This window comes from Bos javanicus, chromosome 8, assembly GCF_032452875.1.
Source record: "Bos javanicus breed banteng chromosome 8, ARS-OSU_banteng_1.0, whole genome shotgun sequence".
Lineage (NCBI taxonomy): Eukaryota > Metazoa > Chordata > Mammalia > Artiodactyla > Bovidae > Bos > Bos javanicus.
The window spans coordinates 23,561,034-23,588,574 of record NC_083875.1 but is presented as its reverse complement, the minus strand read 5'-3'; the positions used below and the strand labels follow the sequence as shown (position 1 = coordinate 23,588,574).

At 40.9% G+C, this 27,541-nt stretch overlaps 2 protein-coding genes across 2 annotated transcripts; both read right to left on the bottom strand.

Moving 5' to 3' along the window:
• Positions 1–979: 979 nt before the first annotated feature.
• LOC133252520 (interferon alpha-A) lies at positions 980–1,927 on the bottom strand. Its single transcript, XM_061425164.1, has one exon. The coding sequence runs from the start codon at positions 1,767–1,769 to the stop codon at positions 1,083–1,085; it is 687 nt and encodes a 228-aa protein (XP_061281148.1). The 5' UTR covers positions 1,770–1,927; the 3' UTR covers positions 980–1,082.
• Positions 1,928–26,602: 24,675 nt separating this feature from the next.
• LOC133252521 (interferon omega-1-like) lies at positions 26,603–27,541 on the bottom strand. Its single transcript, XM_061425165.1, has one exon. It carries the CDS (start codon positions 27,409–27,411, stop codon positions 26,731–26,733), a length of 681 nt encoding a protein of 226 aa, XP_061281149.1. The 5' UTR covers positions 27,412–27,541; the 3' UTR covers positions 26,603–26,730.

Sequence of the window (27,541 nt, the reverse complement as noted above, 5' to 3'; positions counted from 1 at the left end):
TGTTCACTGTGGGGCGGGTTCCCTCTATTTACTGTGTTTCTCTGGGAGGCTGGACAGTCTGGACCTGCAGTGCTTGGCAGGCAGGGCAGGTGAAGTCATAGGAGAGTGTCTGACAGATCTAGAACTTTCACTCAGGTTCCGCTTTTAGTTGGTGGTTTGCAGTCGTAAGGGGAAATTGACAACCAGAAACCATAATGGAGAAGGACACAGCTGTATGAATGGAGAGGACACCTTCATGCAGAGTGAATGAGGAGAGCATGCTGGGGATTTCTACACTGGGAGGAAGTGAATGACTGTGGTATTTGAGTGTAACGATAATATATGCACCGGACCTCTCGCCAACTGAATAGCACGTCTTCAAGCATACCTACAATTTTTTCCAGGGAAGAAAATTCCACAACCAACGAGAGGCAGAAAATCCTTCCCAAGGATTCATCAAATCCTGAAGGATGGATTTTTTTTTTTTTGATCGTTGTTTTTAGGTTACTTTTTTTGAAAAAAATCAGAGTTACAAAAAGCACTTGAGTGGTTATGTTCACTTTAAGGTCCTCAGAGCAAAACAAACAACATAGCTAGAGCTAGAGTATTTTTACTTCTAACGTGCAAATCCTAAAGAGGGCTCAAGGAATCGTAAAATGCATTTTTAAATTAAGTTGCCATTCAGGATTGATGTTTCTGTTTTAACGAAAAAACAAAGTAAGTCTTTTACAGTAAGAATTTAATAAAGGAAGAAAAATCATAAACTGACTAAATACAAAATATACATTTCCCCATAAGTATACATACATAATATTTTATCAACAAAATAATTTAAATATTTATAAATAGTTAAATAAATATTAAAATAGATATATAAATGTCCAGGTAGTTAAATACGTAGATAGATCAACTTCGGCATCTGTGAGGAACCAGTGCCTATAGAGTAGAACATGATGTTGCTTAATATTCCAGAAGTCATTTGCCATATTGATTTATTTCAGGGCCCAATGACAGCAGAAATGAGAGTTCTTGACATGGCAGCGCAGGAGGAAGTGTGGTCTGTTGGTCCGTGAGAATCATTTCCGTGTTGAACCAGGTGTGTGCTAGTCCTTTCTCCTGAATCTCTCCTGCAAGTTTGTTGAGGAAGAGAAGGCTCTCATGACTTCTGCTCTGACAACCTCCCAGGCACAAGGGCTGTGTCTCTTCTCTCGCAGATAGAGAGTGAGTCTGTGGAAGTATTTCCTCACAGCCAGGCTGGAGTCCTCCTTGAGCAGGGGAGCCCCTTGCAGCCCCTCCTCCTGCCTCAGACAGGCTTGCAGGTCAGTGAGCTGCTGATCCAGTGCAGCATGGAGCTTGTCCAGGAGGCTCTTGTCCCACGTGGCGGGCGAGCCCTCTGTGCTGAAGAGCTGGAAGGTGTGCTGGGTCACCTCATGGAGCACAGAGATGGCTTGAGCCTTCTGCAACTGGCTGCCACCCAGAGCCTCCTGGGGGAATGCAAAGTCATTTCTGTCCTGCAGGCAGGAGGAAGGGGAGACCCTTCTCAGTTGTTGCAGGAGCATCAGGACCCTCCTGTTGGCCAGGCTGTGGGTGTGAGGCAGGTGGCAACCCAGAGAGCAGACGGCGTTGCAGCTGAGCAGCAGCAGGGCCAGAAGTAAGGACCAGGCTGGGGCCATCGGGGACCTTGCAAATGCTTGTGGCCTGGTGAGGTGGGTGACTGTGAACCTGCTCTCTAAATTCTCTGAAGACCTTCCTTCAGGCCTGTGTCTTAAGTAGGAGCCCATGGTTTCCATTTTCTGAAAGTTCCCTCTTGCTTTCTACTTTTGTTTTTGTTTTCATTTTGCACTCTCCAAATGGGTTAAAGCAGCATTTCTCAATCATTTTTTTTTCATGTTTCCCTTCTTTCTTTTGACCACAGAGCCTTTTTAAATATTTTTTAGGTGCCCCCACTGTGAAATTTTGATAGCAGAGATAAACTGTGTATGTTTTTATGTACTCTATGGATATCTTTTCTCTGTACATAGAAAAAGAAAGTATAAATCTTACTTTTTGCATTCAATGTAGATTTAAGAATCACATAAAATTTTAAGCTATAATTTAAATGTGAAAGCTACTGATTTTTTAAATTTATTTTTTTATTGAAGGATAATTGCTTTATAGAATTTTGTTGTTTTCTATCAAACCTCAACATTAATTAGTCACAGGTATACCTATATCCCCTCCCTTTGAAACTCCTTCCCATCTCCCTCCCCATCCCACCCCTCTAGGTTGATACAGAGCCCCTGTTAGAGTTTCCTGAGCCATTCAGCAAATTCCCGTTGGCTATCTATTTTACATATGGTAATGTAAGTTTCCATGTTACTCTCTCCATACATCTCACCCTCTCCTCCCCTCTCCACATGTTCATAAGTCTATTCTCTATGTCTGTTTCTTAATTGCTGCCCTGCAAATAAATTCTTCAGTACCATTTTTCTGTATTCCATATATGTGTGTTCGAATATGATATTTATCTTTCTCTTTCTGACTCACTTCAGTCTGTATAACAGGTTCTAGATTTCATCCACCTCATCAGAACTGACTCAAATGCATTCCTTTTATGGTTGAGTAATATTCCATTGTGTATATGTACCACAACTTCTTTATCCATTCATCTGTCAATGGACATCTGGGTTGCTTCCATGTTCTGCTAAGTCACTTCAGTTGTGTCCGACTCTGTGCGACCCCAGAGACAGCAGCCCACCAGGCTCCCCCGTCCCTGGGATGCTCCAGGCAAGAACACTGGAGTGGGTTGCCATTTCCTTCTCCAATGCATGAAAATGAAAAGTGAAAGTGAAGTCGCTCAGTCGTGTCTGACTCCCAGCAACCCCATGGACTGCAGTCCACCAGGCTCCTCCATCCACGGGATTCTCCAGGCAAGAGTACTGGAGTGGGTTGCCATTGCCTTCTCCTGCTTCCATGTTCTAGCTGTTGTAAATAGTGCCACAACGAACACTGGGATACATGTGTCTTTTTTCAACCCTGGTTTCCTCAGGGTGTATGTCTAGGAAGGGGATTGCTGGGTCATATGGTAGTTTTAGTCCTAATTTTTAAGGAATCTCCATACCATCTTCCCTAGTGGCTGTATCAATTTACATTCCCACCAACAGTGCAAGAGCTTTCCCTTTTATACACATCCTCTCCAGCATTTATTATTTGTAGACTTTTGGATGATGGCCATTCAGACCTGTGTGAGGTGATATCTCATTGTGGTTTTAATTTGCATTTCTCTAATAATGAGTGATATTGAGCATCTTTTCATGTGTTTCTTAGCCACCTGTATGTCTTCTCTGGAGAAATGACTGTTTAGGTCTTTTACCCACTCTTTGATTGGGTTGTTTGTTTTACTGGCATTGAGTTGTATGAGCTGCTTGTATATTTTGGAAATTAACCCTTTGTCAGTTCTTTAATTTGCTATTATTTTCTCCCATTCTGAGGGTTGTCGTTTCACCTTGCTTATAATTTCCTTTGCTGTGCAAAAGCTTTTAAGTTTAATCAGGTCCCACTTGTTTACTTTTGGTTTTATTTCCATTACTTTTGGAAGTGGGTCACAGAGGATCTTGCTTTGATTTATGTCATCGAGTGTTCTGTCTCTAAGAACATCGAGTGTTTTCCTCTAAGAGTTTTATAGTTTCTGGTCTTATATTTAGGTCTTTAATCCATTTTCAGTTTGTCTTTGTGTATGTGTTTGGGAAGTGTTCTAATTTCATTCTTTTATATGTAGCTGTCCAGTTTTCCTAGCACCATTCATTGAAGAGGCTGTCTTTGCCCCATTGTATATTCCTGCCTCCTTTGTAAAAATAAGGTACCCATAGGTGCATGGGTTTATTTCTGGGCTTTCTATCTTGTTCCATGGGTCTATATTTCTGTTTTTGTGCAGTAACATACTGTTTTGATGACTGTAGCATCACAGTATAATCTGAAGTCAGGAAGAAATAGAAATTATGAACAACCCAACTAGAAGCACTGTAACTGCATTCTTCTTTCTCAAGACTGCGTTGGCTATTTGGGGTCTTTTGCGTTTCCACAAAAACTGTGAAATTTTTTGTTCTAGTTCTGTGAAAAATGCCATTGGTAATTTGATAGGGATCACATTGAATTTGTAGACTGCATTTGCTAATATAGTCATTTTGAAAATATTGATTCTTTCTACCCAGGAACATGGAAAATCTCTCTATCTGTTTATGTCATCTTTGATTTCTTTCACATGTCTCATAATTTTCTGTGTAAAGTTCTTTTGTCTCCTTAGGTAAGTTTATTCCTAGATATTTAATTCTTTTGGTTGCAATGGTGAATGAGATTGATTCCTTAATTTCTCTTCCTGATTTTTCGTTGTTAGTATATAGAAATGCAAGTGATTTCTGTGTATTGAGTTTGTATCCTGAAACCTTACTAAATTCACTGATTAGCTCTAGTAATTTTCTAATACTATCTTTAGGGTTTTCTATGTACAGTATCATGTCATCTGCAAATAGTGAGAGCTTTACTTCATCTTTTTCAATATAGATTCTTTTTATTTCCTTTTCTTCTCTGATTGCTGAGGCTAGGACTTCCAGAACTATGTTGAATAATGGTGGTGAAAGTGGACACCCTTGTCTTGTTCCTGATCTTAGCAGGCATGCTTTTAGCTTTTCACCATTGAGAATAATGTTTGCTGTAGGCTTATCATACATGGCCTTCACTATGTTGAGGTAGGTTCCTTCTATGCCCATTTTTTGAAGAGATTTAATCATAAATGGGTGCTGAATTTTGTCAAAGTCTTTTTCTGTGTCTATTGAGATGATTATGTGGTTTTTATCTTTCAATTTGTTAATATGGTATATCACATTGATTGATTTGCATATATAGAAGAATCCTTGCATTCCTGGAATAAACCCAACTTGATCATGGTGTATGAGCTTTTTGATGTGTTGCTGAATTCTGTTTGCTAAAATTTTTGGAGGATTTTTGCATCTATGTTCATCAGTGATATTGACCTGTAGTTTTCTTATTTTGTGTTGTCTTTGTCTGGTTTTGGTATCCGGGTGATGGTGGCCTCGTAGAATGAGTTTGGAAGTGTTCCTTCCCCTGCAATTTTTTGAAAGAGTTTTAGAAGGATAGGCATTAGCTCTTCTCTAAATGTTTGATAGAATTCTGTGAAACCATCTGGTCCTGGGTTTTTTTTTTGGTGGGGGGGAGATTTTTTTTTATCAGAGCTTCAATATCAGTGCTTGTAATTGGGTTGTTCATTATTTCTATTTCTTCCTGGTCCAGTCTTCAAAGATTGAACTTTTCTAAGAACCTGTCCATGTCTTCCAGGTTATCCATTTTATTGCCATATAGTTGTTCATAATAGTATCTTAAAATCCTTTGTATTTCTTCATTGTCTGTTGTAACCTCTCCTTTTTCATTTCTAATTTTGTTGAATTGATTCTTCTCTCTTTTTTCCTTGATGAGTCCAGCTCATTTCAGTTCAGTTCAGTTCAGTCACTCAGTCGTGTCCGACTCTCTGTGACCCCATGATCATGGCACGCCAGGCCTCCCTGTCCATCACCAACTCCCAGAGTTCACTCAAACTCATGTCCATCGAGTGGGTGATGCCATCCAGCCATCTCATCCTCTGTCGTCCCCTTCTCCTCCAATCCCTCCCAGCATCAGAGTTTTTTCCAATGAGTCAACTCTTCCCATGAGGTGGCCAAAGTATTGGAGTTCCAGCTTCATCATTAGTCCTTCCAATGAACACCCAGGACTGATCTCCTTTAGAGTGGACTGGTTGGATCTCCTTACAGTCCAAGGGACTCTCCAATACCATAGTTCAAAAGAATCAATTCTTCGGCGCTCAGCTTTCTTCACAGTCCAACTCTCACATGCATACATGACCACTGGAAAAACCAGAGCCTTGACTAGATGGACCTTTGTTGGCAAAGTAATATCTCTGCTTTTCAATATACTGAGTCCAGCTAAAGACTGCAATTTTGTTTATTTTCTCAAAGAACCAGCTTTTAGTTAGTATTAATTTTTACTATTGTTTCTTTCATTTCTTTTTCATTGATTTCTGCTCAGATCTTTATGATTTCTTTCCTTCTACTAGTTTTGGGGGATTTTTGTACTTCTTATTCCAGCTCTTGTAGGTGTAAAGTTAGGTTGTCTATTAGATGATTTTCTTGTTTCTTGATGTAGGATCATATTGTTATAAACTTGCGTCTTTGGACTGCTTTTGCTGCATCCCATAGGTTTTGAGTTGTTGTATTTTCATTGTTATTTGCTTCTAGAAATTTATTTCCCTTTTGATTTCTTCAGTAATCTGTTGATTATTTAGAAACGTGTTATATAATTTTCATGTGTTTGTGTTTCTTACAATTTTTTTCTTGGAATTAATATCTAGTCTCATAGTGTTGCGGTCAGAGAAGAAGCCTGATATGATTTCAATTTTCTTGAATTTACCGAGGGTTGATTTTGACCCAAGATGTGGTCTATCCTGGAGGATGTTCCATGTGCACTTGAGAAGGTGTATTCTTCTGCATTTGGATGGAATGTCCTGAAGATATCAATGAGATCCATCTCATCTAATGTATCATTTTAAGACTTGTGTTTCCTTAGTAATTTTCTGTTTTGATGATCTGTCCATTGGTGTGAGTGGGGTGTTTAAGTCTCCTACTGTTATTGTGTTACTGTTGATTTCTCTTTTATGTCTGTTAGTGTTTGTCTTATGTATTGAGGTGCCCCTATGTTGGGTGCATAGATATTTACAATTGTTATGTCTTCCTCTTGGATTGATCTGTTGATCTTTATGTAGTGTCCTTCCTTATCTCTTGTAATCTTCTTTAAGGTCAGTTTTGTCTGATACGAGGATTGCTACTCCAGCTTTCTTTTGCTTCCCATGTGCATGGGATGTATTTTTGCATCCTCTCACTTTCAGTCTATATGTGTCTTGAGGTCTGAAGTGGGTCTCTTGTAGACAGCATATATATGGGTATTGTTTTTGTATCCATTCAGCCAGGCTGTGTCTTTTGGCTGGAGCATTTAATCCATTTACATTAAAAGTAATTATTGATATATATGTTCCTATTGCCATTTTCTTAATTGTTGGGGGTTGACTTTGTAGATCCTCTTTCCTCTGTTGTATTTCTTGACTATATAAATCCGTTTAACATTTGCTGTAAAACTGGTTTGGTGGTACTGAATTCTCTTAACTTTTGCTTGTCTGAAAAGCTTTTTATTTCTCCATCAATTTTGAATGAGATCCTTGCCAGGGGCAGTAGTCTTGGTTGTAAAAATTTCCCTTTCAGTCCTTTAAATATATCCTGCCATTCCCTTCTGGCCTGCAGAGTTTCTGTTGAAAGATCAGCTGTTAAGCAATGGGGTTTGCCTTGTATGTTACTTTTTCTTTCTCCCTTGCTGCTTTTAATATTCTTTCTTTGTGTTTAGTCTTTGTTAGGTTAGTCAGAGAAGGCAATGGCATCCCACTCCAGTACTCTTGCCTGGAAAATCCTATGCACGGAGGAGGCTGGAAGGCTGCAGTCCATGGGGTCGCTGAGGGTTGGACACGACGGAGCAACTTCACTTTCACTTTTCACTTTCATGCATTGGAGAAGGAAATGGCAACCCACCCCAGTGTTCTTGCCTGGAGAATCCCAGGGACGGGGGAGCCTGGTGGGCTGCTGTCTATGGGGTCACACAGAGTCGGACACGACTGAAGTGACTTAGCAGCAGCAGCAGCAGCAGTTAGGTTAGTATGTGTCTTGGTGTGTTTCTCCTTGGATTTATCCTGTATGGGACTCTTCGTGCGTCTTGGACTTGATTGACTAGTTCCTTTTCCATGTTGGGGAAATTTTCAACTATAATCTCTTCAAAATTTTTCTCATACCCTTTCTTTCTCTCTCTCTTCTTCTTCTGCTGCTGCAGCTGCTGCTGCTAAGTTGCTTCAGTCGTGTCCAACTCTTTGCAACCCCATAGATGGCAGCCCACCAGGCTCCCCCGTCCCTGGGATTCTCCAGGCAAGAACACTGGAGAGGGCTGCCATTTCCTTCTCCAATGCATTAAAGTGAAAAGTAAAAGTGAATCGCTCAGTCATGTCCAACTCTTTGCAACACCATGGACTGCAGCCTACCAGGCTCCTCTGCCCATGGGATTTTCCAGGCAAAAATCCTGGAGTGGGTTGCCATTGCCTTCCCCGTTCTTCTTCTGGGACCCCTATAATTCAAATGTTGGTGAATTTAGTATGGTCCAGAGGTCTCTGAGACTCTCCTCAGTTCTTTTAATTCTTTTTACTTTATTCTTCTGTTCAGAAGTTATTTCCACCATTTTACCTTCCAGCTCACTGATTTGTTCTTCTGCTTCAGATATTCTGCCATTGATTCCTTCTAAGAGTATTTTTAATTTCAGTAATTATGTTGTTTGTCTCTGTATGCTTATTCTTTAATTCTTCTAGCTCTTTGTTAATGGATTCTTGTTTTCTCCCCATTTCCCTTTCAAGACTTTTGATGGTCTTTACTATCATTATTCTGAATTGTTTTTCAGGTTGTTTGCCTATTTCCTCTTCATTTATTTGACTTCTGTGTTTCTAGTTTGTTCTTTCATTTGTGTAGTATTTTTCCGCCTCTTCATTACTATTTTTTTTTAACTTATTTTGTCTGAGGTCTCGTTTTCCCAGGTTTCAAGGTTGAATTCATTCTTCCTTTTTGTTTCTGCCCTCCTAAGTTTGGTCCAGTGGTTTGTGTAAGTTTCTTATAGGTGAAATTTGTGCTGAGTTTTTGTTTCTTTGTTCTTCCTCTAATGGGCAAGGCTGAGTGAGGTGGTTGTCCTGTTTGCTGATGGTTGGGTTTGTATTTTTGTTTCATTTGTTGTTTAGATGAGGTATCCTGCACAGGTTGCTGCTGGTGGTTTCCTTTGTGTGAGTTCTCACTATTTGATAGCCCCTAGGGTTAGTTCTCTGGTAGTCTAGGGTCTTGGAATCAGTGCTCCCACTCCAAAGGCTCAGGGCTTGACTTCTGGTCAGGAACAAAGATTCCGCAAGTGGTTTGTTATGGCATTAAGTGAGATTAAAACAAATATCCAAAAATGAGAAACCAAAGATGAATCCCAGACATTGGAAGTTACAAAATCAGGTAAATAATAATTAAAATAATGGAATATGCACATATACAGATACACCCATGAGCAATGTCAAAACAGTCCAACAAAACTAAAGTACAATAGACTGACCCGGTGAACAAAGGAAATCAAAAATTATATTTACCAGTTAATCCAAAACTAACTAAAGCACAGACTGAAAAACAAAGCTAAAGCAAGGTGCCAAGTAGGGAATAAAGCAATGAAAACAAAACTAAGAAATATGTTGAGAGAAAAGGAAAGAAAGAAAGAAGTGAAAGAAAGAATAGATATGCAAAGTTAAATAGAGGTAGGTGAAGAAGATTTATATACATTAAAAATTAACTGCAAGGGGAAAAGAGCAGAAGGAAAGGCACACAAAGGAATGAGTGTAGAAATAATATAATATGTTTAAAAAATTAAAAGTTAAAATTATAAAAAAGAGAAAAGAGAAAAAAACAGAAAAATAAAGAAAACAGGAGAAGAAAACAAAAGGATAACTCTGCAGAACTGCAAAAAGCCTAGCGTAGATGCAGAGGCCTCTACCAATAAAAAGTGTGACCGAATATACATGCATATGTATACATCCATAAGCAAAATCAGAACAGTCCACCAAAAACAAAGTACTATAGACTGACCCAGCACACAAAGGGAACCAAAAAGTGTATCTACCAGAACAACACTAAGAAAGCTACTGAATTATACTTCAACTTTATAAAAAAGTATTCCGAGTGACTTTTCATGTCATATGTTTACTTATATGAGTAAGAATGTATCAAATTACATACTCAAATAGAACTTACATAAATATTTTATAATAAAACCAAGGTATAGGCACTCTTAAAAGTCATTCACAGCTGCTCAAATCGTTGAATAACTTAAAATAGTTCTTTAATATTTATTTTAGGTACTTAACATTGAATTTTTTTCATATCAGAAAGTAATTTTTCATTTTACTTCATGATAGATATTCATCTGGATATTATCAACTTTTTTTTTCTGTTCAACACTTGGATATATTGAACAGCTACAGTAGAATTACATAAAAATATATATTTTTGTATTTTATTTACAAATATAAAATTTTCCATTTTTATTTAATTTCTGGAGCCCAAATCACACTGAGGTTCAAACATAAGCAACATGCCCAAGACATCCAATGGTTGCTCATAAGTATGGAAAGGCCACCTCTCACAAGATGACTTTGAGATGAAGCAAAGGAAGGAGAGAAAGTCCTCCAGTGAACCATGAAGTCGCCTTAGGTTGCACCACTGACCTTGTATACAATTTGTTTATATTCCATAAACTCAATCTCAATGCTCCTCTTACATATGATACACAAGAAATGCCAAAGAGAGAAATAAATACTAAGGAGTCCGATTTTGTTGTATCAGATTGGGTTTTGAAGTGTAATAATAAATCATTGTATGACAAGCTTTGTTCATGTTTCAGAAAACTAATGTCTGCATGTGTGGAAGCATATCATCCCCAGTGAGAAAGCATGATTTAGGAATCACCATTCATGTGAATCTCTGTCTCTGTACATTTGCATTAAATTTCATATTTTCCAAATGACTTTCAAGTTACAATCCAAGTCTATTCTTTTAAATAAAAGGAAACCATCTTTGTAATTAATTCAGAATGTGGAAAAAATTGATTATTTCATGGGAAGACTTAACTTTTGGCTCTGCTCCTGAATTCTTTTATTTTACAGTGGATTTTATGTTGTCTTGTCCCCTTATGTTCCAAACTTCAAATAAGAGATATGTGATCATCTTTGGCAAATCAGACCTGTAGTGACTGAACTCTGTCTTCTTCTCTGTGGTATCCTCTGTACCAGGCCCAGTGTAATCGCTCAACAAGTTGTTTTCTGGTTATTTATTTACTTATTCACTTCTGGATGCACTGGGTCTTCACTGCTTGCCTGGACTTTCGTCAGTTGTGGCAAGTGGGGATCGCTCTTCCTCGCAGTACCCGCTTTACTTGCTGTGCGGTCCTCCTCAGGCTCTAGCATGCAGGCTTCAGGAGTTGCAGCGTGTGGGCTCTAGAGCAGGGTCTCAGTAACAGGGGAGCACTGTCTTAGTTGTTCTGTGGCAGGTGGACACTTCCTGGACCAGGGATCGAATCTGTATCTCCTGAGGAAAGATTCTTCTTCACTGCACCATCAGGGAAGTCCTCAACAAGTAATTGTAGCTAAAGCAGTTTCTCAGATTTCCTCCTACTACTGGAAGGTGTTTACAAATGACCAAGCTATTTTGCTTCATCTGGGACCTATTTCCTGGAATTATAATAGACCACGGCTGGTATTTCCACTCTATTCCTGCTGGTACCAGTCATACTGAGTTTGTTGCTAAAACCACTGGGCCTCTCCTTCCTTGAAGGCACGTGTGGTCTGGGGATTCAAGTAGCAAGTGCAACACGCTTTGCAGCCTTTGCCCAGCACTATGTTAAACTCAGGAGGATGCCTCACCCCTAATTGTCCTCAACTAGGTCATGATTCCAGAAAACATCTACTTCTACTGCATTGACGACACCAAAGCCTTTGACTGTGTAGATCACAACAAACTGTGAAAAGCTCTTCAAGAGAAAGGAATACCAGGCCACCTTACCTGCCTCCTGAGAAATCTGTATGCAGGTCAAGAAGGAATAGTTAGCACTGGACATGGAACAAAAGACTGGTTCCAAACTGGGAAAAGAGTACATCAAGACTGTATACTGCCAGTCTGCTTATTTAACTTATATCCAGAGTACATCATGTGAAATGCCGGCTGGATGAAGCACAAGCTGGAATCAAGATTGCTGGGAGAAATATCAATAACCTCAGACATGCAGATGACACCACTCTTATGGCAGAAAGCAAAGAGGAACTAAAGGAACACTTTCTGTAAAGATGAAAGTGAAAGAGGAGAGTAAAAAAGCTGGTTTAACACTTAAAACATTCAGAAAATGAAGATCATGGCATCTGGTCCCATCACTAGGGGAAAGAATGGAAAGAGAGACAGACTTTATTTTCTTGGGCTCCAAAATCACTGCAGATGGTGACTGCAGCCATGAAATTAAAAGACACTTGTTCCTTGGAAGAAAAGTTATGACAAACCTAGACAGCATATTCAAAAGCAGAGACATTACTTTCCTGACAAAGGTCCGTCTAGTTAAAGCCATGTTTTTTCCAGTAGTCATGTATGGATGTGAGTGTTGGACTACAAAGGAAGCTGAGCACCAAAGAATTGATGCTTTTGAACTGTGGTGTTGGAGAAGACTCTTGAGAGTCCCTTGGACTGCAAGGAGATCCAACGAGTCCATCCTAAAGAAAATTAGTCCTGAATATTCATTGAAAGGACTGATGCTGAGGCTAAAACTCCAATACTTTTACCACCTGATGTGAAGAACCGACTTATTAGAAAAGATCCTGATGCTGGAAATGATTGAAGGCAGGAGGAGAAGGGGATGACAGAGGATGATATGATTGGATGGCATCACTGACTCGATGGACATGAGTTTGAACAAGCTCTGGGAGTTGGTGAAGGGCAGGGAAGCCTGGCATGCTGAAGTGCATGGGGTTGCAAAGATTTGGACACGATTGCAGGACTGAATTCAACTGAGGTCATGACAGGAAAGAACATGCCCGGTGTGATATACAGAGCCATGTATCTGAACTCAAACTCTCCCTGAGGCTCATAGCTGAGAGCAACAAGGCAGTTTACCACAATACTCTTGGTGTATCTTTACCAACATGGCAATTAGTACTACACTGATCCAGATACTTCAGATAATCCTCACAAAGAATGATGAATGATCATTTTCATGCTCCATTTTATTCCACTGCATTGGCTGTTGAGTTCCATTTCAATATGTTTTACAGTATTTGACACATAATAATTAAAGCCTTATGACAGGTTGAAAATCTAGATTTTGGATATAAATCCCTGATTTCCTTTTTTTTGTCTGCTAACCTGCTCTTTTTTTTTTTTTTGGCTCAGGGTGACTATATTCTTACAAGCATGTAGACTTTAAAGCCCTTTATGTTCTGAATGGTTCAGACAGTTCAATTCAGTTTAGTTGCTCAGTCGTGTTCGACTCTTTGCGACCCCATGAATCGCAGCATGCCAGGCCTCCCTGTCCATCACCAACTCCCGGATTGCACCCAGACTCATGTCCATTGAGTCGGTGATCCCATCCAGCCATCTCATCCTGTCTCTCTTTCTCCTCCTGCCCCTAATCCCTCCCAGCATCAGAGTCTTTTCCAATGAGTCAGCTCTCCACATCAGGTGGCCAAAGTATTGGAGTTTCAGCTTCAACATCAGTCCCTCCAATGAACACCCAGAACTGATCTCCTTAAGGATGGACTGGTTGGATCTCTTGCAGTCCAAGACACTCTCAAGAGTCTTCGCCATAGTTCAAAAGCATCAATTTTTAGGCACTCAGCTTTCTTCACAGTCCAACTCTCACATCCATATATGACCACTGGAAAAACCATAGCCTTGACTAGACGGACCTTTGTTGGCAAAGTAATGTCTCTGCTTTTGAATATGCTATCTAGGTTGGTCATAACTTTCCTGCTAAGGAGTAAGCATCTTTTAATTTCATGGCTGCAGTCACCACTTGCAGTGATATTGGAGCCGAAAAAATAAGGTCTGACAACTGTTTCCACTGTTTCCCCATCTATTTCCCTTGAAGTGATGGGACCAGATGCCATGATCTTCGTTTTCTGAATGTTGAGCTTTAAGCCAACTTTTTCACTCTCCACTTTCACTTCCATCAAGAGGCTTTTGAGTTCCTCTTCACTTTCTGCCATAAGGGTGGTGTCATCTGCATATCTGAGATTATTGATGTTTCTCCTGCAATCTTGATTCCAGCTTGTGCTTTCTCCAGCCCAGTGTTTCTCATGATGTACTCTGCATACAAGTTAAACAAGCAGGGTGACAATATACAGTCTTGACGTACTCCTTTTCCTATTTGGAACCAGTCTGTTGTTCCATGTCCAGTTCTAACTGTTGCTTCCAGACCTGCATATAGGTTTCTCAAGAGGCAGGTCAGGTGTTCCCATCTCTTTCAGAATTTTCCACAGTTCATTGTGATCCACACAAACAAAGGCTTTGGCATAGTCAATAAAGTAGAAATAGATGTTTTTCTGGAACTCTCTTGCTTTTTTGATGATGCAGTGGATGTTGGCAGTTTGATCTCTGGTTCCTCTGCCTTTTCTGAAACCAGCTTGAATATCTGGAAGTTCACAGTTCACATATTGCTGAGGCCTGGCTTGGAGAATTTTGAGCATTACTTTACTAGTGTGTGAGACGAGTGCAATTGTGTGGTAGTTTGAGCATTCTTTGGCATTGCCTTTCTTTGGGATTGGAATGAAAACTGACTTTTCCAGTCCTGTGGCCATTGCTGAGTTTTCCAAATTTGCTGACATATAGAGTACAACACTTTCACAGCATCATCTTTCAGGACTTGAAATAGCTCAACTGGAATTCCATCGCCTCCACTAGCTTTGTTCGTAGTGATGCTTTCCAAGGCCTACATGACTTCACATTCCAGGATGTCTGGCTCTAGGTGAGTGACCACCCCATCATGATTATATTGGTTGTGAAGATCTTTTCTGAATGGTTAGCACCCCACAAAATTCATATCTTGGAAGTCCTAAACCCCAAACTAATTATATCATGTGACAGACCTTTGGGGATATTCTTAGGGTGTGGGGATGGAGATCTCACAAAAGAAAATAGTGCCCTTATAAAAGAGGTGGATATAAACTACTCCCTCTCCTGCCCTGTGATCATACAAGGAGAACTCTGCAGTGTGAGACCTGAAGCAGGCTCTCACCACAACTGGACCACACTGACATCCGGTTCTCGGATATCCAGACTCGAGAACTAACTTGCAGCAATACATTTCTGATCTTGTCAAATACCCCGTCTATGCTCTTTTGTTGAAGAAGCTTGAATACTAAGATATAACATGCCATATTTTATCCTAAGAATACCTCCAGGAGTCTGTAAAATACCTGAAAAGAGAAATCAACTTCCTCAACCCCGTTTCCTAGACATTTCTTCTAGGCTGTAACATTTCTTGAGTTCAATCAATATTCATGTAACATCAATTCACAAGGATGGTAATGTTAGGAGAAACAATAATACCAACATCTGTTAATAGATATGATGTGATAACACAATAATTTAAATATTCTTCATGGTCTACCAGGGAGCGTATGATGAAATAATGTGTGAGAGAATTTTAAAGATCATTTGCAGAAATATTTTCTTCAAGTTTGCATTTTCAATATTTGGAAGGTGTGGTGAGTGGAAGACCCACTGTGCACTTTCGTTCAGTGATTCTCAAGTACTTGCAAGGAGCTGCCTGATCACTCTTTCCTTGTCTCCCTCAGGTAATAAGGAAACACCTTGTCTACACTTGTAGATGTTTTCCTCATTGGCCTATGCCTTTGGGACTCAACCTGAATGCTTCCTTCAAATAGTCTATAATGCTGTGAACTCTGACTGACAGCTCTGTCATCTTCCCCAAGCTGAAACTGTGATATAAGAGTTTGTCAGAGTGTGTGCAACAAGAACATTGGTTTTCCCCTTGCACACCCACCCAGAGCTCCATTAGGACAAATAGTGCAAAAATGAAAAAATGGTCTTGTGCACTGAACTTGTCTTCTCCTCTCTTAATCATCCAATTATTTCCCAAGTTCCTTGCCATGAGACTCCCATGAGGATAAGTCAAGGCCGTGTGATGTGAGAAGTGCTATTACCCCATCTGGTCCTGCTCCTTGGAAGCATCCCATGTGATCCACCAGACTTTTCTCTTTGCCTTCAAGGAGAATAGACTCAAGTGTGACCGACAAATTTGGAATCACAGGTTGATGATGGAAAAAATCTCAAAACAATGGCACCAATGTTCTCAACTCACTCTTTGGAGGAGGGCAAACTAGAAGATTCACCTGATCAAGGCCTGCATTGTGTTCTTCAAAGAAGGAAAGAAAAGTGTCCAGTAGATCAAATTCCTTACACTTTGCTGTTTACACGTTAAAGAAGCTAAGCATTAGGTTAACTGACAAATACCTTTAACAACATACTCTCTTAACGTTTCCATAAAAAAATAAATTTCATATGTTGAAAATAACAAATACCCTTAAAACACATAAAAAAATCTTTTAAATTATGTTATAAAATTATTTATTTAAGAAAAGAGATTGCGATTCTCTGTCTAAATATTTTTGTAAAATTGTGATTTTCATTTCAGACATTTTTCAGCTTGTAAGCAAACAGATGATCACTTTGGAGGCTTAAGCAAACAACAGTCTGATTGAATGAAAAGTTGTCACAAGTGTAATTTTCATTGTATCTGTTGAATTATTTTGAGGATTCTTACATGAGGGAAAGGCACTTTTCAATTTGCACTCTGACAACCTCCCAGGCACAGGGGCTGTATTCCTTTCCCTTCAGGTAGAGATGGATTCCTTGGAAATACTTCCGGACAGCAATTCCCAAATGGGGACAATCCAGAGCCACTTCTTCCAGCTGTTCCAGGCTCTCATTCAGGCTGGAGTAGTTTGTTGAGGAGGGCGCTGTTCCAAGCAGCACAGCTGCTCTCCGTGGTGAAGAGGCTGAGATCTGCTGGAGCATCCGTTGGTGATAACAGGTGCCTTGAGTCATCTGGATTGGGGTGATATTCTCTCTTCTCCAAGGAAACTTGAAGTGGTGTTTGTGCTCTAGGCATGACTGAGAGGGGATCGTTTTCATCTGTTTCAAATGTATGAAGAATTTGTTGTCAAGAGAACAAACAGAGATGGAGCAGAGCACCACTCCTGCCACTAGCAAATAGATGTTGGCTATAGTTTCCGCGATTCACTGAAAGGCCAACAGGCGGCGCGCGGACACCGCTAATCAATGAGCGAAACGTTTCTTCCCCTGGTCCTGGCACAGTGCTCTTCTCTGGGCGTTCACAACAGGGCGGATGATGTCTTCTTATCGGTTTTATTAGTGAGTTTGCGAGTTCTGAGACCGTTTCAGCGGGTGTGGCAGCCGTTTCAGCAGGAAAGGCGTCGCTGCTCAGAGACTAAGTTGGTGCTCCTTGAGTAGTGCACTAAGAAATCTTCAATCTGAGCCCTAGCCAGAGACATTTTGTGTGGTAGCAAGCCTGGAACCTTGCGTTTTCTGCTTTCCCCTGAGTGTTGTGCTTTCTTTTCGCACAGAAACTTGAGCGAGGCCACTTCTACAAAGAAAAGGCGTTTTGGGAGGCGTTTGAAGCGGAGAATCAGAGCGAGTTGGGGCCGATTTTACAGATTCGGGCTCCTTTCTGGCCCGATGAAAGGACAGCTCACGGAAAGGGGAACTTGGCGGCGGCCATGGGACGACTGGACGGTGTTGGGGACGCCCTGCGGGTGAGTCGGAGCGCGGCCACCCGAGGACAGGGGTGCTGTGCGCCCCTGGAGATGCCCTGGGACTCTCAGGGTGTCGTTCAAGGAACTGGCCTTGAAGTAGGGAAGTATTAAACAGCTGAACAGTTGAACAGTTCAGCTGTTCAATATTGAATACTGTTCAATATTAAACAGTATTGAACAGCTGAAAGTAAGAATATTCAAACTCACAGCGCTGTATTTTTATGCATTTAAATTTATATTTAATTATATATGTATCATTAAATATTTAAATTTTTATTTTGAAATATTCTTTAAATATTAAATATATGATATTAAATATGTGAGTATTGAAATATTCATTTTATGAAAATATTTAAATGTTAGATAATATATTAAAATATGAGTATTAAAATAATTTAATATTTATTAGTATTTTATTAAATTCTTTTAAAGCTATGTTTTATTTATACTGAAACAAGAATTTAATATGATTTTACTTTACTTCCATTAAAATGGAAGCCAACTCATTAATATATTCAAGCTCACTTCTATATTTGTTTGACAATTTCTTGTGACTCTGTGACAGTCTTAAGTAATTTTTATTTAAGCTGAGTTTCTGAAACACCACTGCCAGCACCCCACCTTGAGTGTAGTGTAGAAAAAAGGATTAGTGCAGATGTCCCTGGTTCAATGAGTAAGACTGTGCTTTCAGTGCAGGAGGTGCGAATTTGATGCCTGGTCTGGGAATTAAGATCCCACAAGCTGTGCTGTGCAGTCAAAAAGAAAGGAAGAAGATGGAAGAGAGAGAAGGAGAGAGGAACCAGAGGAAGAAGAGGCAGTGTGCTGTACAAAGCATTGAGGGCATTTACCACGTCTGATCTTTTCATTTTCTTTGGGAAGAATTTTATAGGTGAAATGAAAATTGCCCAGATTTCATTGGCAATGTGAAGCCTTTCTTTGTAAGACACATATGGTCTTGAAAATAAAAGGGCATTTCCTGTCTTTCTTGAGAATTTTGATGTTTTGTTCAGCGCATGTATTTTGGTATTTTCATTTTTTAATATTGAGTTACAGTGTTATTTATCTTGATGGCTTAGACTTGGTGCCTTTTAACATTTCATACTCAAGAGAAGTCCTTTCTTACTTCACGCCAAATACTAACCCAAGAAATAGCTTTAGAAGTACTGTTGCCATCTTCTCTGGTGGCAGGGAAAGTGTAGGGATGTCCCATTTCTTGTCATCCTCTCCTCTGTCACATTTTATAACTGATTTCCTGGTCTCATAACCATTAAAAAAATCTCTGTCTTAAAATAATATCACCAGAGGTGGTCTGAGACTAACTGAGGATGATGTTAGGGACTGTTTACCTCATTTATACTCTTCACAGAGCAGCTATTATTTTATAAGACAATTTTTCAAGATGCTGGTCCCAAGCAAAAGGATTCAAGTGCTGTAAGATATCTTTTCATAATGTTCTAGGACTGCTGTAAGCACGGAATCTTGGGATCTGCTCCTTCACAATCCTTTGGGCAACCCCCTCTCACAGACTTTGGTTTTGGTGGGCCTCAAAACACAGCATTTTAGCCATTTTCCTTCTCTCCACATCTTTTTTTAAAAAAACTGTCATTTTGTTCTTTTAGAACAAAAATTTCCTTTACAAAAAATATCCTTTAAAAAATTTCCTAACCAGAAATCTGATTTCTTTTTCTCTCAGTGTGATTTTGAAGTATAACATAATCTGTAGCTTAAAAAGTAGCATCAGAGGTGGTCTAAAACTTACTGAGGTTGAGGAAAGGGACTGCTTATTATCTCATTTATTAGCAGAGCAAGTGTGTTTTATTAGACAACTTTCCTAGAATCTGTTTCTCTGCAAAGAACTTAAACTACTGGGTATTTCTCTCCATAATGTACCAGGCACTGATCAAAAGGGAGGAAACGTGGGTTCCTGGGCTCCTTCAGAGTTGTGCAGGCAGTCCCTCTCCTAGAATCTAGTCCCTCTCCTAGGGCCTCAACATGCAGACCTTTGACAGTGTTAACAGACTTGCAGGCAAAACTTCTCTTGGTTGGACTGAGGGTGGAGTAAAGAGGTTACTATTGGTTATATGCAAAGTACATCATGAGAAATGCTGGGCTGGAAGAAGCACAAGCTGGAATCAAGATTGTGGGGAGAAAAATCAATAACCTCAGATATGCAGTTGACACCACCCTTATGGTAGAAAGTGAAGAAGAACTAAAGAGCCTCTTCATGAAAGTGAAAGAGGAGAGTGAAAAAGTTGGCTTAAAGCTCAACATTCAGAAAACGAAGATCATGGCATCCGTTCCCATCCCTTCATGGCAAATAGATGGGGAAACAGTGGAAACAGTGGCTGACTTTATTTTTCTGGGCTCCAAAATCACTGCAGATGGTGATTGCAGCCATGAAATTAAAAGACACTTGCTCCTTGAAGGAAAGTTATGACCAACCTAGACAGCATATTAAAAAGCAGAGACATTACTTTACCAACAAAGGTCTGTCTAGTCAAGGCTATGGTTTTTCCTGTGGTCATGTATGGATGTGAGAGTTGGACTATAAAGAAAGCTGAGTGCGGAAGAATTGATGCTTTTGAACTCTGGTGTTGGAGAAGACTCTTGAGAGTCCCTTGGAGTACCAGGAGCTCCAACCAGTCCATCCTAAAGGAGATCAGTCCTGGGTGTTCATTGGAGGGACTGACGTTGAAGCTGAAACTCTAACACTTTGGCCACCTGATGCCGAGAGCTGACTCATTGGAAAAGACCCTGATGCTGGGAAAGATTGAGGGCAGGAGGAGTAGGGGACAACAGAGGATGAGATGGTTGGATGGCATCACTGACACAATGGACATGGGTTTGTGTGGACTCTGGGAGTTGGTGATGGACAGGGAGGCCTGCCGTGCTGGAGTTCATGGCGTCACAAAGGGTCGGATATGACAGAGCGACTGAACTGAACTGAACTGAATTGGTTATATTGATATGAAAGACTGTTATCATTCACTAAGTTTCACATTCTCAGCCTAATTTGCAAACTTGTATTATTTGAAGTAAAGAATGTCCTCTATGGCTGCTACTAAAGTTGTCTTCATCTTTTAGAGGAGGAAGTAAAAGTCTGGAACGGCTACACTCAGGAGCCCCAGATTGTGTGAGAGTAGAGCTTCCTGCTGCTCCCAGTCCCTCCTCTTCATCAACTGTGAGTACTGGCCCTCAGCTGCTCTGAGCACTTGTTGCCTCCTTCCTCCTCATCCTGACTCGGTGTCCTCTGCCCTGCTCCCAGGAGGGCAGTCACCATTCGTGCCTGACTGTTCTGGAATGCACATCATCAAGCATATTGTCACATGTGTGTGCTGTCAGCACACTTTGGTGACAGAATAAAGAAACTGTGAATTAACCCATGTTCAGTATTATGCCACTGTTATCTGTAGACCATCAGAAAATGAGAACTATGGGCCTGTAAATCATTGTGGAAGAATTCAAACCTTATGTATTAGACCTTAAAAAGGAAATGCAGAGTTGTGGCTAGATTTATTTTGCTGCAATTTAAACTGTCAGAATAGACTATGTAGTCACACCTCTGAGTTCTCTTTTAGACTAAAGAAGAGAGTTAGATTGAGCTTCGGGTTTTATTTTAAGCTGAGTTGACTCATATAGATGAGTATCTGCTTTTGGATTGAGACTTTTCCATGAGTATATTTCATTTCCAGTGTAATAACACAAAAGAAGCTTCGAAGCTGTGACATTCTCTGATGCCCAGGATAGAAGGGAAAAGTTTCTCCATGAAAACAAAACTGATAAAAGTGTAGAAAGTGACAATTCTGACCTATTTAAAGACCTTATTTGGGGGAAGGTGTTGGGAACAGCTGGATAAAGGCTGGCACAGCCCAATAACTGCAGCATCACCAAGCTCACCAGATGCCAGCCCCTTCCCTGATGACACGGAGGGTGATGTTCTCCAGCCCGGAAGAATCATGATCATCACCATTGCCATCCTCCTAGAGACCAGGAATCGCCAAACTCAGCACTTCAGCAAAACTGAGTCCCAGGGCTACAGCTCTACAAGGAGCTCAAGGCCGCCTTCCTGACACCTCTGTGGCTGGGATGGGCACCGCAGATCTCCCTGTAACAGACCAATGGCCCTGCCCGCCCAGTGGGCACCAACTCCAGGTAAAGCGCCTTGAGCTCTAGTGTGGGATCCACCAAGGAAAACCGAGGAGTCCCAGTCGGCAGGAGCCCCGGGCTCGGGCAAGGCGCTGCTGGGGCCCAGGGATCTCGTGGAACCTCGGGAGCAGTGAGGAAACTTCCTTTTCCTGCCCAACGGCCCAGGGGAGCTTGGCAGCCACTTTGCCTGGAGCCTATGGTTTCTGCCCCTGCCTCTGCTTCCATTCTCCCCTTCCTGGGAGATTTTAGCCAGAGCGCTTTACACCAGTGCCCCTTTATGCAACGATTGATGGTTGGAAATCAGAGCATGTTGTGGTGTGTTTTCAGATTCAGGGCTGTTTTGGGGAAAGGACTGATTCAGGGAAAGGGGAAAGGCACATACAGTCTGGACTGGCATCTTCTAGATGTTGGGGCCCTTCTGTGGGAAGACATGAGGACAAGAATGAGACAGGAGCCCCTGGGAAAGGGAAAATGATTTCATTTAATATAAATGGTTACTTTCTCCTTCAGTGTTCAACTAGTTGAAAAATATTTTTAAATGTATAAATAAGTCTGAAATTCACAGCACATTTAAATATTTTCCTTATGCCAAACAAGATCATCTGCAAGTGTTTTCAAAATGACTTCTTTGTTCATCTCAGTTCAATTGAGCGAAAGCTGTAGTTGACAAACTTATGACCCAGTAACTACCATAAATAATTCATCTCAATTTTCAAAATCTTTCTTTCTTCTCGTCTCTTTTAGCCTAGGATCTTATGTTAAACTTTCAAATTTATACATAGCTTTGCATTGGAGAGTTTTATTCACTTTTTAAAACTGTCATTTCATACACATAAGCTGCTTTAAAATTCATAATCAAGATGGTTTTGTATTAAGCATAATGTAGGTTTCCACTTAATATACCATTAGCTACTTAATAGGCACCTTATATGCCAAATGTTCTGATTGCATGTTGACTTGATGCCCAGTAAATATCTCAGTGTGCTTGCTACAGCTATGAGATCATTTCATTTGCTAGTAAAATTTAAAAATGTATAGATATTCTTTGTACAATACTAGAAAAGGTTAACCTATTCTAACTTACAGAGGTAGAAGTTTTGCATTAAAAATTAGAGTTGAACAAACACAGATATGGCATAATCCTATTTAAGGTAGATATGAAATAATGGTGAAAGCTTCGTATACACCTGTCACTGTAAGAACTCTCACAGCTATGTTTAATGTGTCCCGGATGCTTTATATAATCTACTCATATATGATAATTTTGTAAGTTGTTATATCATCATCATATAGAGTAAATAACATGAGATGCTATATTGAATGGAGTACAGTATTCTCATTATCCCTATTTTGCTTTTAGTTGGAGAATAATTGCTTTACACTGTTGTGTTGGTTTCTGCTGCACAACAATGTAAACCAACTATAAGTACATATGTGCTGCTGCCGAGTCGCGTCAGTCGCGTCCGACTCTGTGACCCCACAGACGGCGGCCCACAGGCTCCCCCGCCCCTGGGGTTCTCCAGGCAGGAACACTGGAGTGGGTTGCAGTTCCTTCTCCAATGCATGAAAGTGAAGTCGCTCAGTCGTGTCCGACTCCTAGCGACCCCATGGACTGCAGCCCACCAGGCTCCTCCATCCATGGGATTTTCCAGGCAAGAGTACTGGAGTGGGGTGCCATTGCCTTCTCCAAGCACATATGTATCCACTCCCATTTCCCTATTTTAAAGCTGAGAAAACTGTAGCATAGGACAGAAAAATCGACTGGACGAAATGATGGAGAAAATTGAGGGAGAACTAAAGAGATGCCCAGATAACAAATATACTGGTCACCTGAGAAGACAAGAGTAACCCACAAAAAATAAAGACAAAAAATGTAGCAAGATTGTCGTTTTCAAACAGTTTAATTGGTAAAACTCTTTTAAGCTTATCATCATTATTGTTATCATTATTACACTTACACTTTTATTGACAACCCTGAGGACCAGTAGTATCCTACCATTGTGCAGGATGCTGGGTGGGCATAAGAAATGGAGACTTGCTCCTGATCTGTGGAGTCAATTCCTCCCCATTTAAGGAACTCTCAGTTAGAAGGTCCTGATGGAGGATGTGTGTAGGGGACAGGTGTTTAAAATGAAAAGAAAGACTTTGATCTTGGAAACTACAGACTATAAGAAATTCTTAAAATAATAAAAGTTGAAATATGGTGAATGAAATGTATAAATTGCTGGGATCTTTGTTTATCAATTTTATAAATGAACCCTAGCTTGTTACTGCAGGTACTTGGGTATACCTCAATAATAATATTTTCTGTTCAGCATGTTGACATATTGATTATTAAACTCCTTCTTAGAAAATCTTACTGTTTGAAGATAAAGAACATACCTATTTCCAGTAATTAACCTCCTGTTCAAATCTCAGCCAAACGTAGGTCCATGGTGCTGAATAAAAGATATGGTGGGTGTGCATGAGATGCTTCAACATATTTCAGATGGTCAAATATCAAAGTTTTGGCTTAGCTTCTGGTTCAAGATGGCAGAGTAGAAGGACATGCACTCATCTCCTGCAAGAGCACTGAATTCTCAAGGAGCTGTTAAAAACCATCCACAGGAGGACTCTGGAGCCCACCCAGAAAAGATACCCCATGTCCAAAGACAAAAAAGGAATTATAATGAGATGGTAGGAGGCACTCAAGCACAATAAAAATAAACTGCATACCTGCCAGTTGGGAAACCAACAAACTGGAAAACAATACAACCAAAAAAGTTCTCTCACTGTTGTGAAGGATCTAAGACTCACGTCAGGCTTCCAGGTCTGCGAATCCAGCAAAGGGCCTAGAAATCCCCAGGAAATCTGACTTTAAAGGTCAGCAATATATGATTACAAGTCTTCCACAGGACTGTGTGGAAGAGAGACTCCATTCTCAAAGGGGACAAACAAAATCTTGCGAGCACCAAGACCCAGGGGAACTGAGCAGCAGTGACCCCGAAGGAGACTGAACCAGACCTACCTGCTAAAGGTGGAGTCTCCTGTGGAGGTGGGTCAGCAGGGGCTTGCCCTGGGGGCAAGGGCACTAGCTGCAGCAATCCTGGAAGGTGCCACCTGGCATGAGTCCCTGGGGGTTTCAGAAAATCACACTTCAGTCATTAATAATGTTTCCCACTTCTTTAGTATGAGAAGGGTAACAATTGGTTTCTGAACTCTTTGTTGGGTTTTGCCTTTCAGTAGCAATGCGGAGAATGCAATGGCACCCCACACCAGTACTCTTGCCTGGAAAATCCCATGGACGGAAAAGCCTGTGGGCTACGTTCCATGGGGTCGCTAAGAGTCAGGCACGACCCAGTGACTTCACTTTCACTTTTTACTTTCATGCATTGGAGAAGGAAATGGCAACTCACTCCAGTGTTCTTGCCTGGAGAGTCCCAGGGACAGAGGAGCCTAATGGGCTGCCATCTATGGGTTTGCACAGAGTTGGACATGACTGAAGAGACTTAGCAGCAGCAGCAATGCAGAGGCTTTTGGAGGTGACATTGCCAGCAAGTATGGACAAGGGACTTTATAGAAAAGAGACCTAGGATCCAACCCTTACAGCGGAGGACTGGAGGGCAGAAATACATTTCAGAGCGCCTGCTCTTTCCTTCCTGCCTCTGCATGTGTTTGATTTTCTGGATTGATATGAGATCTCTGTTCTTTCCCTATTATTCGTCTTTGTAGTACATCAAAGCATTTTCTGCTAATTCATCTTTCTCAAAGAGCTTTTTATGAACTCATAGGAGTGCTTTTGGAGATATGAAACCCAGAAATTGGAATTCTCTTCAGCATACAGCAAGGAAAGTTCTCACACTGAAAACACTATGAAACCACCAAAGTTGAAAGAAAATACCTTTGCCAAAGGGCCAGCACCTTTCCATGCTGCCCTCCAGTCGCTGTCTCAGGGCGGCTGTCCTGTCTCCCCGCTGAGGGCAGCCACTCCGTGATTCTCACTGTCCTGATGATTTCTGCCAGGAGCGCTTGATGCATCTTGTGTGATATGGACTCATTGAATCCAAACCGTAAGTCTGTGAAAACTACTCTTATTGTCCTCAAATGAAAGATGAGGAAACTGACCTGTTGTGTTTGTGAGATTTTTCAGGGTCACACTGTTGGTAAATAGCAGAGCTGGGATTCAGAGGTTTTGGAATTTCTAGGACTCTCCTTTCACTTGGGCTTCCACTCTGACTACACCATGCAGCTAGAAGAAACCAGCACAGAACAGAGCTCCTGTGTGGAGGCAGTGAAGGTATTGTGGAAGGGAGTGAATTGCTCAGTAAGGCAGTGCTGAGGAGAAGGTGGGAGGCAGAGGAATAGGAGTCAGGAGCAGCCAGTCCACACCGTATGGCATCAGCTTTCCTGCAGGAGGTGACTGCTTCCCTCAGATATGTCTATCAGCCATTCTTTAATGAGTGGGTATAAATTAGTTACGCCTATGACATCAAGACTAACCATTTTCTACAATTTCATAATCTCCTTTCTACCTGTTTTCTCTTTGGCACCCTCGACAGCTTGTAGGAACTTAATTCCCCACCAAGGCTCCCTGGAGGGAAAACTCAGAGTCCTAAAAACTGTACCACCAGAAAACTTGAAGAACTCCACCTTTTGACGGACATTTGTTGAAAGTGATAGAACTGTTCCACAGTATAAAGGGAACAAACACCGTTTTGTGATAGGTATATATAGACAAAATAAGGATTTAGATTTTCAAAATAAAAAAAACTCAAGAAGTTTACCTTGATAAGTATTTAATAAATAAAACAAATTACAATTTTAATGAAATAGAAAGGGGAATATATTTTCCAAATTTTAATACAATGTAAGCATATATATATATTTTATATGAAAATATAAAATATTGAGATAAAGGAATACATTAAATAAATAAAATATAAATAAATAACATCAAAAAGTCATTGCTTATGGACTGCTACCCCTTTTATATCTATCTACTTGCTTACTAATACAGTATTATTATGTATTGGCTGAACTAATTCAATAAATCTGGTGGCTAAAGAAGAAACCAGAGTCTTCTGAAATGACAACACCAGAGTGTGCAAGGGTGATGTGGATTAGTCAGTGAGAATCAGTCAAGGTGAGTTCAGGTCTCCATCCATCATTCTTAACCTTTCTTGCAAGCTGGTTGATGAAGACAAGGATCTCATGATTTCTAGTCTGACGATTTCCCAGGCGCAGTCGCTGTATTCCTTCTCTTGCAGGTAGACATGGATGCCCTGGAAGTACCTCTTCATGGCCAGTATGGGGCCCATCCTTCCCAGGGCAGAGTCTTCCTCTCCCATCACCTGCCCCAGGCAGGCGTCCAGGTCATCCAGCTGCTGATGGAGTCCAGTGCGGAGCTGCTCCAGGAGGGTGGTATCCCAGGCAGCAGAGGAGCGCTCTGTGTTGAAAAGGTTGAAGGTCTGCTGCAGCATCTCGTGGAGCACAGAAAAGGCCTGGGCCTCCTGGAGCTGGCCACCCTCCACCATCTCGTGTGGGAAAGCGAAGTCTTTTCTGTCCTGCAGACAGAAGCGAGGGGAGAGTCTCCTCATTTGGCCCAGGAGCCTGAGGTTCTCCCTGCCAACCAGCACGTGGTTCTGAGACAGGTCACAGCCCAGGGATCCTCCCGGGCCGTAGCTGACCAGCACCAGGGCCATCAGTAGAGAGAGCACGAAGGCCATGGAGAAGATGAGGCTGCTGCTGGGCTGGCTGAGACGGGGTCTGGTGGAACCTTGAGGTAGGTTCTCTGATGCCACTCTTTTAAGCAAGGCCATTAAATAGGGAACACAGTAATTTTCATTTTCTAATCATTTCTATACACTTTTACTTCCTATTTTGGTTTTCTGTTATGTATTCTGAATATGGTCAAAGAAATTGTCATCAATTTAAACTATTAATTTTACC

Excerpts from the sequence above, each read along its gene's own strand:
- LOC133252520 (XM_061425164.1), bottom strand. The coding sequence starts at position 1,769 with ATGGAAACCATGGGCTCCTACTTAAGACACAGGCCTGAAGGAAGGTCT.
- LOC133252521 (XM_061425165.1), bottom strand. The coding sequence starts at position 27,411 with ATGGCCTTGCTTAAAAGAGTGGCATCAGAGAACCTACCTCAAGGTTCC.